At 45.1% G+C, this 16,099-nt stretch overlaps 3 protein-coding genes across 4 annotated transcripts; 1 reads left to right on the top strand and 2 right to left on the bottom strand.

Moving 5' to 3' along the window:
* Positions 1-1,205: 1,205 nt before the first annotated feature.
* LOC120447119 (protein diaphanous) lies at positions 1,206-10,399 on the bottom strand. Of its 2 annotated transcripts, none has more exons than XM_039628550.2 (5): positions 9,871-10,399; positions 7,672-7,988; positions 3,197-5,149; positions 2,607-3,137; positions 1,206-2,532 (listed from the first exon to the last, which is right to left on the bottom strand). In XM_039628550.2, the coding sequence occupies exons 2-5, from the start codon at positions 7,985-7,987 to the stop codon at positions 2,060-2,062; spliced, it is 3,273 nt and encodes a 1,090-aa protein (XP_039484484.1). In that variant the 5' UTR covers position 7,988; positions 9,871-10,399; the 3' UTR covers positions 1,206-2,059. The 2 variants fall into 2 exon arrangements, with proteins under 2 accessions (XP_039484484.1, XP_039484483.1); XM_039628549.2 differs by lacking the exon at positions 9,871-10,399 and adding an exon at positions 8,052-8,200.
* Positions 10,400-10,647: 248 nt separating this feature from the next.
* Positions 10,648-13,964, top strand: LOC120447121 (ATP-dependent DNA/RNA helicase DHX36). Its single transcript, XM_039628551.2, has 6 exons — positions 10,648-12,590; positions 12,652-13,044; positions 13,099-13,212; positions 13,275-13,547; positions 13,603-13,731; positions 13,790-13,964. Exons 1-6 carry the CDS (start codon positions 10,759-10,761, stop codon positions 13,866-13,868), a joined length of 2,820 nt encoding a protein of 939 aa, XP_039484485.1. The 5' UTR covers positions 10,648-10,758; the 3' UTR covers positions 13,869-13,964.
* LOC120447125 (guanine nucleotide-binding protein-like 1) lies at positions 13,871-16,090 on the bottom strand. Its single transcript, XM_039628558.2, has 4 exons — positions 15,867-16,090; positions 15,450-15,778; positions 14,176-15,367; positions 13,871-14,113 (listed from the first exon to the last, which is right to left on the bottom strand). The coding sequence occupies exons 1-4, from the start codon at positions 15,943-15,945 to the stop codon at positions 13,986-13,988; spliced, it is 1,728 nt and encodes a 575-aa protein (XP_039484492.1). The 5' UTR covers positions 15,946-16,090; the 3' UTR covers positions 13,871-13,985.
* Positions 16,091-16,099: the final 9 nt, after the last annotated feature.

The raw sequence follows: 16,099 nt of genomic DNA, 5'->3' as shown, positions 1-16,099 counted from the left end.
TTCGGTGGAATTTACTGCGTGGGCTGGGTCTGGAAGGGTAGGTCCTATAGTAGGCACTATAAGGTTGGGCTCCTTGTCTTATTCCAGGCACGGGCAAGTCATGTAACACGGTGTGTTACCTGGAAGTCATTAGGGGCACACAAAAAGGCTAATCCCTAAGTGATCTATGTAAACATATGGTAACTGCCCTCTAGGCAACTTCGAGATGAATCATGAATGCTGAATTTCTGTTCATATTATGATTGCACACCCCTTTAAACAAATTCTGCTAATCTTTGTACAGAGCTCTAACGTGAACTAACTTTAGCAATAAACTAGTTCTAAATACTATTAAATAATTCTAAATACTAATATAATTTATAATCCATCCTCGACGATTTGCCAAGGAAACGATCATCGAAAGCCCCGAATCCATTTCGAAATTCCTTCCAACCAATGAAAGCTTTATTCCAATCTGTAAAACACTCTAATGCATCTCTATCTGCCAATCGTAAATTAAAATCTGTCCCCGCCATTGACGTTAACAACAACCTGACAAGAATTCAATGGCATTTATACATATTCCCTCAATTATGTTAATAAACCCATAAAGAAAGCAAAGCAAGCGCCATAGCCCATAAAGCAGACTCCAAAATAAAACTCTAGGGGCAATCAGACCATTAGAGATATGTCCCCGTTCCAGTCCCAAGTCCCAGCAACTTGGTCCGATATAATAACTTATATCTGTGGCGCTGGAACATACATATACTCGTAATGTGTTCCTCGACGCCAGACGAATGTGAGTATGGATGTGTGGACGTGTCTTCGTCGTGCGGCATTTGCTGTTTGTCGGTTCGTTTACGTTTTTGAGAGTTTTACGGCCGATTGCCCGGCCAAACCCCTCCAGAAAACCCGTAACCCCGTTCCACCCGTAACCCCCAGCCGATCCCACAGCAAGTGCATTTGCGTTGTACGAGCCACCGCCTCCTTCGCCATCGCAATCAAAAACCTTTATGGGTGCCGCGACATTGGCGATAAAATATCTTTGTTAATAAAACAAAATTTTGGGTGGAAAGCCCAAAATATTTTCGGATTCGCAATCAACGAATTTCCAGGTAATTTTCCAGGATAATTGCCAATTTAGATCAATCAATTGGGGTTAACTATCATTGCTAAAAGATCTTTTCCACTATGGCCACATCCAAACAACATTCGAAAGTGTAATATAATATTTTATGTTGGTTTTATTTTCAATATACCGTCATTGTCGAAAAATAGGCATTTATTAACAATGTTATGTATAGCATGGGTTAAAATACGATTTTAAGGTAAACAAATTTAAAAAAGTTTCGCTTAAAAACAAATTAAATACAAAAGGAATTTTGCTTTGATATAAATCTCGCCCTAGTGAGTGCCTCGAAAACGAAGTGCACAACAAAATGATTGGAACATGCCACAGTAAAATAGGAATACAGTAGTAAGGACCACAAGATACAAATCAATAGAAAGTAGTGTCAATTTTTGTTGAAGTATCTAGAGTTGGAACCGACACAAGTTAGCGGGTTTATAATTTAATGAGTAAAAGCGTATCAAAAATATATTATTTTTCGTTAGGTAGCGAACTTGGATTTTCGTTGATATGTATTGCTAATTTTTTTAAGTTGTGGTAAAGGCTTTACACGAATTTAGAGTCAACAATGATTAAATATTCGACTTATTTGCGTATTATAAATATTAACTTACGGCCAATTTTAACCATACAAAATGTTATTTATTAAACAATCAATAAAATAAATTATTAAAACGGAAAATTCAATTCTTTTAACCAAGGACCCTAACAGCAATGAATACTTTCAGAAAATCCATCTGTGACTCTGGATCCAGTTAATTAGTACTTTGCGGCTTTTGATACAGTTCTTCCTGCTGGGCATCCATTTCGTCAAATCTCTTGGACACGCCAATATGTTGATATGCAAGCAAGGCTAAGCACACAGATTCACAGCTAATGAACCAAGGCTTTTATATCGCTACAGATGTCTATTTATATATGTACAGAGGGGAATTGCTCGTTCCATCACTTCTACGCGGAGCCTAGAACCTCATTGAGGATCATTTCGCGGGTCATTAGCTGTCCGTTTGTGACACGCGTCCGCGATCGACTCCGACTGAGCTGGGCCCTCCGCTCCGCTCCCGCTGGTCGTTGTCGACGGGCCTGTCGATTTCGTTGGCCAAAGGCAGAGCCTGTTTGCAGCGCCTCCAACAGACTGTCCATCACGCCCTCCTGCGTCTGCGGAGCATCCATGTCAACCACTGCCTTTTTACGCTGCTGGCGCTCTTGTTGCTCTCGAGCAGACTGTTCTCGGGCCTCCTGCAGTCGGCGCTTCTTCTCCAGCTCCTCGCGTACCCGGACATTGTCGTTGTGCGCCGCTTGGAAGGCATCTTTGAAAGTCTTGATATCCGCGAAGAACTCCTCCATTGTGTATTTGCTGGGATCGAACGCATAGTACTCGCTGAGGTCCTTGAAGAGCTTCTCCATTTGCAATTGCATTTTGCCTGAAATTAAACCGAATGTTAGATAATTTGTTCTTGCATGCAATATTCCTTCTGATCCGAAGCATTAATCTTACCCAGCACATCAACTTGTTGTCTGCACTCCTCGGCAAACTTGCCCATCACCTCGCTAAACTTGTCATCATCACACTGCGGCACCTTGTTGTTCTGAAGATCAGTTTCCAGGTTCTTCACAGCCGAATTCATTTGCCGCATTGCTTTTTGGATGGCATCCATGTTAACACGCGACGCTTTATTAACATGCGATAGATCGTCGTAGAAGTTAAGTGCATCTGGGAATTTCTTCTCCACCAGGTCAGCCAGGTAATGCAGCAATGTCTGCTTATTATCCGCGTCCTTCGTATTGGACAGTTTTGTGAGATAACTGATCTCAAAGCCGAAGGCGGCCTCGTTTTTGGAGCCCGAGTTCATGTAGTTTCCAAGCAAGAGAATAAGCTCCAGGATCTTTGAGAACTTTTTGCTATTCCGGACCTCTTCGCATGCTGCAGTTCCAGCCACAATATCGGGTTTGATATCCTGCACCATGTCCGCATAGGTCAGCTTGAAGTTCAAATTGTGAAGTCGCGGCGAAAGACGTTTGATTTCCCCTAGAATTAAGTAAATTATTATTTTTCGCCTTCTGAAATAAAAATTTCATTCCTCTTACCTATTGTGGCTGCAAACTGTTCAATTGGTGGTAGCGGTTCGCCCTTGGCCTTGATCTCCTGCAAACGCTTGAGTTGCTCTGGCGGCGGAAGGTACTGGATAAGTTGCTGCAGGATATTGGAGGACAGGATGGCGGTGTCGCAGCGCAACAGGCAGATCTTGATCTGTTCGTAGGACAGATGCTTCAGCGATCCTCCCAACATAATAGCTAAATTCTGAGCAGTTTTCGAGTCGAGCACACGAAGATCAACATTTTTCTTTGTCAGCGTCGTCGGCTTATCCACCGCATCCTTCTGTTCTTTCTTCACAGGCTTAGAGGAGAATTTAACTGCCAGCTCTGCGAGGAAATCGTCTTGGGCCAGCTTATCCTCCTGGCACTTGACCCAGAATGCCTTATCGGACATTTTGGCCGGGACAATGGCCTTCCAGTTGGCCCGCTTCATGGGGTTCTTGACATCCCACTTCTTCTTCGGTTTCAGGCCATGAGGCAAAACGGGAACCATGGGCCCCATCATCATGGGCGGCGGTGGAGGACCTCCCGGACGCATCATGCCAGGCATAGGTGGAGGCGGTGGGCCACCCATCCCGGGCGGTGGAGGAGGTGGGGGCGGTCCACCTGCCCTTCCGGGCATGGGAGGTGGTGGCGGAGGCGGAGGTCCGCCACCTGCTCTGCCCGGCATAGGTGGTGGCGGTGGTGGAGGAGGCCCACCTCCTCCTGGCGGTGGCGGGGGCATGGGTATATTTACTTTGGGTAGCTTATTGGGCGACGGAGCCGCCACACCATTAGCCTCCATCAGCTTGACTTTCTCCTCCAGATGAGCCGCCTTCGCTTCCGCCTCTTGCTTGGCACTCTCCAGCTGCTCGATCTTCTTCTCGTACTCCTCCGACCGCTTCGACTCCTTGGCCTTTGCCTTCTCCACAATATCGTCCAGCAGTAGCGAGGTGTCTATATTAAAGTTCCTGTTCTCAAAATTCGGATCACAGTAACCCTTGTGGAAGACGATTTGCGATATGCACTCCTCAATCAGTTGATAATAGGCAGGTCGGAAGTAGAAGTCATCCCTGATATACAGCAAATGCTGCAGGATGGATAGGAAATAGGGTTCGGAAGTGGTGTCAGTCACCAGGTTCTTCAGCACATCGAAGCAATCGGTGGCATCGTCCATGTTGAAGGTGACATTATCGAAGCGCTGCACAAACTCCTCGAAATCATCCTCGCGGATCTCGTTGAAGATCTTGAAGTGCTGCTGCAAAGCCTCGTTATTACTGGACTCGACGATTTTGGTAAACTCCTCTAGGCGATCATATAGACCCATGCGCATTATCTCACACCGCAAATGCAAGCGAAAGTTCAAATCAGTGGGCGTATTGGTGAGAGTATTAATAAAAATCAGACTGTGACAGGCCAACTCCCGTTTGGGGTCCTGTTTACCCGATGCAAACAACGCATCCACAATGGGTCGAAAGCGTTCGCTCGCTTTAAAGGATGTGGCTGCAATAGTGGTTATTGCTCGAAGAACCTTCTCGTAGCCATTTCGCTCATAGACAATGCAAAAGGAGGCCAGTAGCTTGAGGGCTTCGCACATGGTCTGCGGCTTCCGGGGATCCAGAGATTGCGCCAACAGCAGCACGACACTATGCTGATCCGGATTGAGCACCACATTCAGACCCCATGTATTGTTCATTATCGCCTTCAGGCATCGAATCGCTTCGAATTCGATCTTCTCGTAGCTGGCATCATTCTTCGAGCGGGCCAGCAGCTTCTCGATCGTCCCGATGCCCGCCACTCCAAACTCCTTGATCCACGAGATCGGATTGCTGGTGAGCGCCACGCGCAGAGATTCCACACATTGGTACACCTTGTGCGTGCTGTGCTCCCCATTCTGCAGATATTCCACATAGTCTATGGGCTTCTCGAAGCGGGAATTGGCGCTGCGCTCCAGTGAGTTTTTACCTGGAAGAGAAATCGGAGTTGGAGTCGGATGAGTGAGCGTATTGAATTTCTGTAAGCCTACTGGACACTGGAATTTCGCATAGTAATCATAGGAATAATGTTTGGTAAACACCTATTTGTATATAAAATCTGGTCAGTACTTAAATACAGCTATTTATTTTAAAGTTTCACACTTTTTATTCCAAATATACATAAGTTTGCACAACAGCAAAATAGAACAAAATTTATCATTCAGCTCACGTTTGTGGTGATAAGAAGTATTGCTGGTTCGTACTCAAGGCTTTTAAATTTAAAGAAAGAGGTTTGCCTCCCACTGACAACACCATTGAATTTAGTCATATCAGCACTGATTCATTCTTCCCTCTCTTTACTCTGCAAAATCGACATACTTTCCCACAGAGGCATATTGGCTATTTAATAAGAAAATCACTTAACTAACGCTTAATTACCGCTTAAGAGGTGCTAATCTGGAATGTAATCTTTAATAAGATATGTTAAACAAACTTGTAACCATAAAATCAACACATTAAAATACGTAATTGTGCATTAAATCGATTGCTGGCGCCGATTTTTTTTCTCGCTTGAAGCTTGTACATTTCATGCTACGATGATACATATTCTAGGTGGCTCAAATTTGTATGTAATGTTTACACTTTGAAGGTTCGGCATATGTAGTTGCTGCACAGCTTTATCTGGGAACTTTACTCTAAGAATGTGAGATAAGGGTAGTTGAAAGGCAATTACTTCGCCCCACCTGTAGAAGGGAGACCTTCGCTGAACGAGCACCTACCCTTTTCTATGATTACCTGACCACTGACAGCAATCAAATTGGCAAAAACCTGCCCACAACTTATTCGTTTATCCGTGAAAACTCAACTACGCTAACTGTTTTATTAATTAACTCAAAACGGCAAACGAAGCGTGTTAATGAACAGCTTTTTGTACGGATCTTTTTTGTTGTCGACCAGTCCATTGTTTGTGCTTAAAATTTAATTTCGCAACAAGTGGGTTCTGCCACAATAAACACGACCCACAAATACTTATTTCAGTTTTTATTTACCTCTCACTCGGAGCTATCTGCACCTATAAGATACGATTTTGCCGCAGCTTAAGCTTACCGACAGGCAGGCGTCAGAATTTATTTTCAGCTCGATTTTGTCATAATGTGTTTAACGTTTTCGCATATTTGCATTTTATGATCGTTCCAAAGTGTAAGGAAAATCACATCTATACAGCTCGAGAGACCCAGAGCAAAACTCTCTGCCTACTACACTGAAAAGTAAGCCTAAATAAACACGATTAGAACTGACTAAACGTTGAAGAAAAAAAAAACGAAAGCTCTAACAAATTAAAGGTATAATGATTAATAATCCCCTTTAGAGTTATTTTCGTTACCTAGATTTGTGTACGATGTTCAGTAAAATTATTCTCTGTGCACATAGGCATCTCCATCTCTCTCACGCCTTCGCGTTGCACTGCTTATTCAACAAAAAGACCAAAGCGCGAAAAAAGAATCGTTTTCTCACTGCCACTTGACGTAATTTAAATTGTATAATGTGCTGTGCATGGTGGAGGAAATCCAATGTCTTCGCATTTTCACTTTTTGCGCTCCACTTTGTCACGCATTCTCCGTAGTACATGGCGTACATATATAGCACTTGGTATTACTTGATAGATAGTCCGAGGTTGTGGCGCAATTCAGCGTTACAAACGATAAGAGAACTTTGATTCCACACTCTGCAAGACTGATAATGGACCATGGCCATGGGGAACTAACTGGAGCGAAACCCCAAGAATGAAGCTGAAAGCAGAGCTGGCGATGTGCTACAGTGATAACTAGCCCGAGGGTACAGTAGAGTACACCCCATACTAATCTCGGTAAATATGTGAATGAATACCATCTAAATACAGAAATGTGTGAGAATATTCCACCTACATAATATCGTTATAATTATTCTAGAAAATATTTAAGAAATACAATTAACAAAGAAAGTTGTCACCCCTTGAGAAATTGAAGAGTTCACTTATCTAAAGGAGCGTTGGCCATGAGAAATATTGGCGGTATAATATAGAACCGAACATGGCCACAAAGCAAATTGGCAGCTGAAAAAAGGCGCTGAGTAAACAGAAAACAAAATTCGCAGTGACACGCACACAGCGAAACGGGGAAAGCACACGGACACGAGTACCGTTACCTTCTTATCTTATCAGAAGCGGAATGCAGTATTCCACGGGCACACGGCAAAAGCAAAGGTAGAAGACAGAGTCATCCAGCTCGGTTGCACGAAAATCGATGGTGTGCTGTTTGTATACCCTTGCAGAGGGTGTTACAATTTCGCCAACCAGGTTGCCCCTCTAAAGTAGCTTTGAACATTACGGATTAGGGAGTACACTATACACTGTTTAAGATTACGACTGAAAGAAGGTGCAGCAAATTTCTACACTTTCCAATAGGAAATAGGGAATAATTATACAACATTAGGAGAGTTTGCTCTTGCATTGCTCTTCGTCGTGCTGTTTACCTTTCAAATGCCACATAATCATCTTCTGTCGCTCCTCCTTCGATTTGGCCAACAGTGGCTCCCTCTTGTCTTTCGGAATGTTCATGTCCTCAATGATCTCCAGGAACTTGGCGTCCAGTTCCGCAACGGTTAGCTGCTGGATATACTGCTCAAAGTCCTCCACGCCCGGCACCACATAGTTGTCCGCGGACACGGGTCGTCCGCCATGGGCCAGGGTTCCACTGCTGATTGTTCCGCCCTTGGACTTTGAGGGCCTGCCGAACAGGCTGTCCAAGAGCCCGCCGCCCGTGGATTTCGTTTTCTCGTGACGAGACATTCTGCAAAGAACACAGAAAAGTTGAGTTTGCTTCCACTGCTTTGTATAAGTTTAAAAATCTAACCCCAGCTTTTTGAGGCGCATTTCGGTGGATAGCTAGGCGAAAACTAAACAAAGACTTAACAACGATTTTCAAGGCATGCGCAGTGCACCAGTTCTTCAGTATTTTTGGGGAGACAGCTTCACAGCTGTTCTTTGTTTACAAGTGTTCGAGAGGCGAGCAGACCGCCATTTCTGATGGCTTTCCTACGAATGCATCCAATCGATGGACGGATGGATGGGAGGTGGTCGATCATTATCAGCTTGGGTTTATTTACAATTATCTGGGGTGTCGTAATTTCGATTCAGCCTCAACGGAGTGTGGAATTTTCAATTAACACGTACATTCTGAGGGAACGAGGGCCAACTCAGTGGTTCATCAGCTGGGGTAGGGTGCCATATTCCTTTAACATGTTTTACAATCTTGACAAAAACGCATACAAAAGTAGGAGGAAATGCAGTACGAATTGTTTATATGGGTAGAGTAACACTGCGTGACTGTTAACAGCAAAAAAACAAATTAAAAATTATTAGAAAAAGAACTACTCCGTATTTAATGATTTGAATTTATATATGGGGAGATACAGGTACAAATTTTCCAATTTAGAATCCGAGCATTGTGGTTTCCAAAACTTTCGAAGCGTGAAAACGGCTGATTATAATTATAAACAAAAACAGAAAACAGTATGCCGCAGCAAATTGGACAAATTCATTAATAATGCGCACTAAATTTACAAAACGATGCGATAATTGCGGCGAGCCAAAATAGGAATTAGCACGTTACTTGTAGAGCTAAACGGAGAGCCAAACGAAACAAGAGAGAAATTGGTAAGAATACATATGTATGTGGCTATTGAGTGATTCACTTGGCCAGGCTGAATTGCTGGCCGTTAGCGTTTGAACATTTGAATTGCCTTGTATTGAAGGATGCGCTGGGAGCACGCGTTGGCTTTTAGCGTTAGCTTGGCCAACGCAACTAATGAATCACTAATGGAATCGCAGCAGCTGGAGAGGTAGAAAAACAGAAAAATCCAATAAAAAGGCAAACGAGCAACAGGTTTTGCGGATGGTTCTGGCTCGCTACACGGAAAACAAACTACTTAACTGTACGATTTGTTTGAAAACTAAAAAAAACGATGGTTATTAGCACTCATAATTTGTATTCATTATAATTATTATGAATCATAATTATATTGCAATTTATTTTTAAGCTATGAGAGCAATAAGAAAATAAAGCAGTCAATGCTTACAATGCAAGGCATTATTCAATAAATATGTACATATGTGCATGGCTATTTTCTGCAGTGTAGCGAACAGGCGTGCCAACTGTCGGCAAATCATTCACAATGCTCGGCTAGAGAAATCAAATTTAATATTTCTTATGACTCCGCAAAAGGCCAATTGTGAATGGAGTGGTGCGTGTGTGTGGGCAGAGGAGAGTGCCAGGGAGGGGGCGAGAGTAGAGTGGAGAGTGGAGCGACAAGTTCAAGCAGGGCAACCATTTCTTTTCAGGTCGCCAGTACACATAAGCATGTAAGCATGTGCGGAGGAAATGCTTTCAACAAGATTTCTTTTGCCAAAGAATTTACAGCAATTGCCTCTTTCTCTATTTTGTTTACATGCACTGCGTCTCTTTCCCTCCCCTCCCCACCCCTACCCAACAACCAAAGCAACCGTCCCTCCGGTCGACACTCCTTGCACAGACCGATCTACATATGTCTTTCTCGCTTACTCTCTGACATTAGTTGTGTGCTGCAACTGCGAAAATGTAAACAAGTATAAAACCGTCCAGTAACCGCTGGAATTTCGAAAAACGAAGCAAGAATGGGTAAGAATGCGCTCACCTTCGTTTTGATATCTGTGTCGCCTGCTCACTTTTGATTTTTTTCGGTGGTTTACGTCATAAGACCAGAAAAATAATGGCTTGCCACTCTCGCACAGATAGAGCCACACACACACACTCGTGCAAGCACACAAACTCGCGATCAAACGGCTTTTGTTGTGGTTGTTGTTTTTAGGCTATGGCTTTTTGTTTGTTTTATTGCGCGACGCTCGGCACAAAAAACAAGCTGCGCGCACCGCTTCGAACACCTTTTCTTGCTGTGTATTGTATATTTTATACTTATTTAGTTGTTGCTTTTGCTTTCGATTTGGGGCCACTTGTTGCTCTTCAGCCGCGAATGACACATGGACCGCAGTCGGCTATCGGGTTTTTATGCAACGCAAACACAGGTCTTTCTCGTTTTTAGCCACTTGGCATGCAGATTGCTGGCTCTTCACGGCCGTTAATTGCGAAAAAAACAAATTCTTAGCACAAGCGATTCGATTTGCTCAGCGCGTTGAGTTGATCGGAATTAGTGTGACCGCAGGGGGATCGCTCAATCATACCACACTGATTTCACGGGCCATGGAAATACACCATCGGGACTTAGCCTGTACTCGAACCAAACAATAAGCTGTAAGGCCGTTTTAACCACATATTTTTAAAACTAAATATTGGATTTTATTTTCCACCTACTTTTTATTTAAAATTTACCTACCATACTACCATAAGTACGTATATATGAAAATTAATTATTTTTACCGTCACACAAAAAGTGTATTTAATGAAGTTGGCAGCCCGTGTCCCGTCCTCCATCTGATTTGCACATTCTGACAGTCCGACAGCCCTGTGCGTTTTGATTTCTGGATGGGATTCTTTCCTCTTCTGGATATGCACCGAAATTGAGAGCATGCAGCGCAATAGGGACTCATCCGGCTCCCAAGCCCGCAAGGGCAACCGTCCACCGGGACTCAGGGGCAAGGACATCGGGATGTATTATCGCAATCTTGCCCGGCAGCGAAAAAAGGATCACGGCGAGGATGCAGACCCAAAAGAGCCGCAAATCCGCTTGGGCTGCAATGTCAGTGCTCCCAGTGGTGTGCTTGAGCGTGTGAAGGAGTTTATGGAGCACTACAGCCAAGCACCGGCCACGGAAGACAAATATGTCGATGCTCAGTTTAAGCAACAGTTTCGGCACCTTTTGAGTGTAAACTTTGAGGAATTTGTGCTGGAGACCAAGAACCGAAACGCGGACCTGGACTGCGTAAACCCCAAGCTGGACGAGAGACTGCAGCTTGAACTGGAACAACGCCAGTTGGAGGAGAATGGCAGGAAACGGCTGGCAGCACGGAAAAAGCTGCCCACCATGAAATACGCGGACGAAATTGTCCAGGCTGTGTGCGAAAACCAAGTAATTCTGATCGTCGGCAGTACTGGTTGTGGCAAGACCACTCAGGTGCCCCAAATCCTTCTTGACGACGCCATTTCCCGAGGATGTGCATCCTCGTGCCGAATCGTTTGCACTCAGCCACGAAGGATTTCAGCCATCACGATTGCTGAGTGGGTAAGTTACGAGCGCTGCGAGAGCCTGGGTAATTCGGTAGGCTACCAGATTCGTTTGGAGAGCAGAAAACCTAGGGAGAGAGCCTCCATCACATACTGCACCACAGGAGTTCTACTGCAACAGCTTCAATCGGATCCACTGATGCACAATCTTAGCGTCTTGATCTTGGATGAAATTCACGAACGCAGCGTGGAAACAGATCTACTAATGGGTCTTCTAAAGGTTATCCTGCCACACAGACCCGATCTAAAGGTGATCCTGATGAGTGCCACTGTGCGTGAGCAGGATTTCTGTGACTACTTCAACCACTGTCCCATGTTTCGCATCGAGGGCGTGATGTTCCCTGTGCAGATGCTCTATTTGGAGGATGTTCTGTCCAAGACGAACTACGATTTCCTAAAGACCCGCGATCGTCGCACCAAGCGGGATCTGCCTGAACGCAGGATGAAGCATGAGGCTATGATAGAACCGTATCTGCGACGCATCAGAAACTCGTACGATAGTCGTGTGCTCGAGAAGCTGCGTTTGCCTGAATCGGAGGGCTGCGAGGACATTGATTTTATTGCCGATTTGGTGTACTACATATGCGAAAACGAACCGGAGGGTGCCATTTTAGTATTCCTGCCTGGCTATGATAAGATCTCCCAACTGTTCAATATCTTGGATAAACCAAAGACTCCGAAGGGTCAAAGGTGGCGGGATCACATGGCTGTATTTCCATTACATTCCCTAATGCAATCAGGAGAACAGCAGGCAGTTTTCAGGCGACCACCGACGGGCAAACGTAAGGTCATAATCTCTACAATAATCGCCGAAACGTCGGTGACTATTGACGATGTGGTTTATGTGATAAACTCTGGCCGGACGAAGGCCACCAACTATGACATCGAAACGAACATACAGTCGCTAGATGAGGTTTGGGTGACCAAGGCAAATACCCAGCAGCGGAAAGGCAGAGCAGGTCGAGTACGGCCAGGAATATGCTATAATCTCTTCACCCGCGCTAGAGAGGATCGTATGGCCGATATTCCGACGCCGGAGATACTACGCTCCAAGCTGGAATCCATAATTTTGAGTCTTAAGCTGCTGCACATCGATGATCCATATCGGTTCTTGCAAACTCTTATTAATGCCCCCAATCCCGAGGCCATCAAAATTGGAGTGGAACTGCTGAAACGGTGGGTTTAATAACTTGGCCCTTTGGTTTTATATTAAGAATGTAACATTTTTTACGAACAGCATTGAGGCTTTGGACCAGACGGGCACTCTGACTCCACTGGGCATGCACCTGGCGAAGCTACCCATTGATCCGCAGATGGGAAAAATGATTCTGATGTCGGCACTCTTTTGTTGCTTGGATCCCATCAGTTCAGCGGCGGCCGCCTTGTCTTTTAAGTCCCCCTTCTACTCGCCTTTGGGTAAAGAGAGTCAAGTGGATGAAATCAAGCGAAGAATGGCCCGAAATATGCGAAGCGATCACCTGCTGGTGCACAATACCATTAATGCGTACCGCGAAAGCCGCTATTCGCACACGGAACGAGACTTTTGCTATAAGAATTTCCTCAGCTCCGTGACACTGCAGCAGTTGGAGAGGATGAAAAATCAGTTCAGTGAACTGCTCTACAACTACAAGTAAGCTCATTTTATCACTGAGTAAAGTAAACTAAACCACTTACCTTATTTTAGATTTATTGCATCTTCAAACTGCAAGGATACTGCATCTAACAAGAATTCAGAGAAGATTCCCCTCCTGAGGGCCATTATAGGAGCGGGACTCTATCCCAATATGGCGCACCTGCGGTAGAAACTACAAAAATACCCAATAACAATAGAAGCATTAACTTATTAATACATTTATGCAGAAAATCACGGCAGATCAAGAACAGAGTGCGCGCCATTCACACCATGGCAACAGATGATGGACGCCGTGTTAACTTCCATCCCTCCTCAGTGAACAGCGGAGAGAGTGGCTTTGACTCAGCATACTTTGTCTACTTCCAGCGCCAGAAATCCACCGATCTTTATCTGCTCGACTCCACAATGGTTTTTCCCATGGCACTGATCATTTTTGGAGATGGCGTGCAAGCGGGAGTGACTGAAAATACTCCATATCTATGCGTGGCTAAGACCTATTAGTGTGTATAGCAAACCTTTCATCAATAAGATAAATCAAATTTGTTTCTTCCTTAGTTTCAAATGCAATCAGGAAACTGCCGACGTAGTCTTAGAACTGAGAAGCAATTTGGAGAAATTGCTGTTAAAAAAGGCTTTGTATCCGGCGCCGATTGAGGAAAATGGATATGAAAAGCAGTTGATCAAGTTAGTTTTACCCCAGGTTTTAATTAACAACAATAATCACATTTTCGTTTCCAAACAGAGCTATCGAATTGCTTCTCTCGCTGGACGAAAGTCTCGGCGAGGACTATATATCATCTGATGAAATTGATGACATCTAATCTGCCTCAGTAGCTTGATGTTGTAGTTTATTGTTAGCAAAACATTACATAGTGTAATAATAAATTATAAGTGCAAACTAGTGATGCAATAACAAAGTTTCTTGGTAAATGCAACTTTTAATCGTCCTCCAGTAGAGCAAACACGTTCCGAGACCTGGGTGCGTCCTCCTCGATGGCGCAGTCGTCCTCATCAGCATTTGTCTCGTCATTGGAGCTGTCCTCGTCTTCGTCCTCGCTATCGGCAGCTTAAATTCATGGATTAATTAATAATTTTAGTTTTTACTCTTGCATTTTGTTAGCTACTCACTATCCGAGCAGACGGATGATGTGTCGCCGTTGGTCTCGCTCTCCGGCTCATCTAATTCGACTTGCTGGTACTTCCTGACCTCCGCCACATCGGAATGCTGGAGCCAGTACTCTCGTCGCTCCTCAAAACCCGGCGGATAAAACTGCAGTACCAAGAGCTGTTGGCCGGCCAGGCACATGCGAAGGATATGATTCGCGGCCCGGTAACGATCAGGCCTGGCTGCCTTGGCGGTGAGGAATCCCCTCTTATATGCCCAGGCATCGGAGATGGCCACCGCAGACCACTCATCGTAATCCTCGGGCAGGTGGAGACGCAAAAGCTGTGGTAGATTCAAATGTTCGCCGAGGAACTTCAGGGAGCGGTATGGAACAGCCAATTGGGATATGGGGAAACTGCCCAGCAGAACTTGAAGGCTTTTCGGAGTACTCGAGGGAAAGACAAGACCGGGACAATCACAGAGGCGAACAAGTGGCGTGAGGAAAATGGTCTGAAAGTGCTTCGTATGTCCGGGGGTGCGACTAACGCTGACCACCTTGCGTCCCTTCAAGGCATTGATCAGCGACGATTTCCCGACATTCGGAAATCCAATGCACCCAATGGTCAGAACCCCACTGTGATACTTAACGTGTTCGTGAGGCGTGGTGTCGATACTGCTGGTAATCTTGAGTTCACCCTCCACGGCCGTTGTTATATCTTCCAAGATGTCAAGCTGATCACTACGCATGTCCTCGCGTATCTTCTGTTCCCAGGCCGTCAGATCTACCTCTCCTTGGACATAACGTTGGCACTCCTTGTATATATTATACACTCCTTCCATACTCCTGCGATGGGCCTGAGGACCACGTTGACTTCCCTTGCGAGACCGGGGGAGAAAAGATGCAAAGAGCACCACTGGTAGCTGGGGGTAACGGTCGTGGAAGTATTGCCTCCAAGCCACCACCATATGCGGTTCGACTAGATCCACCTTGTTGAACACGACTATAGCATGTTTCTTTAGCGTGTTGATAATATAGTCGTACAGTGAGGGTGGAAACATCAGCGTGGCATAGCGCACGTCCACAATGATCAGCAGGATGTCCGAGAACTCCAGGACTCGCCATAACTGTCGCCAGGTTTCCAGATTTAGCTCGAACAGGGAGAGCTCCTTTGAGTCTCCAGCACGCTGCTTCTTTTGCAGCTCGTCTACGTATTCCTGGCAATTTGATGGGCATAGGAGTGGGATAGAGTCTATGTATTTGTAAATATCTACCATAACACCCAGTAAACTGACCTACCTTAAAGTACCGATTCTCGGTGCGATCAAGCTGTTCCTTGGACTCTGTAAGCGTCCAAGGTGGACGAACTGGGAAGTCGCAGCCAGAGAAGTATCGGTCGTCCACTTCCCGCTGGTTGGGACTGAGTACCTCGAACGGCTTAAATCCCTCCTGTTTCATCTGCTCGAGTTCCTTTTTGCCCTCCTGGTAGAACTGCAGATTATAGCGATTAACGTTCTTGTTTCGATTTCCGCCGCGTGCAAAGGGCTGCTCCATGAGTTTCCTGGTCGTTTCCGGCACATCGCTGTCCTCGTACGACTCCTGCGTGCTCCTCAGATACTTTGGCGGACCTGCCGGCGTAACATGTTAGTCACCCGCTTTGATATTCCTTCATTACGCCCCTTTTCGCAGGTGGGCACACAACCAATGTTTTCTCACCTTTTGTGTTGCGCTTCTGCAGCATCTGGTCCTTCTTCTTTTTGCCGCTAAAGGCCACCTTGCGCCGTTGCTGTGGCATTGTATTTGCGTCAAATCCTGGTCTCACTCCCGGTCAATTTGTTTTGTCTAGCAACAGTGGCCAACTGCAAGTTGCAGTTAATTTGGAATTAATGTTGTTGCGGCTTTTCCCTTTTGCGAATTAAAAGTTTCACACCGGTTGGCAGCTCCGAAAG

The sequence above is a fragment of the Drosophila santomea genome, chromosome 2R, assembly GCF_016746245.2.
Source record: "Drosophila santomea strain STO CAGO 1482 chromosome 2R, Prin_Dsan_1.1, whole genome shotgun sequence".
Taxonomy (NCBI): Eukaryota; Metazoa; Arthropoda; class Insecta; order Diptera; family Drosophilidae; genus Drosophila; species Drosophila santomea.
The sequence above is the reverse complement of the archived record's forward strand: the minus strand, read 5'-3'. Positions and strand labels throughout refer to the sequence as shown.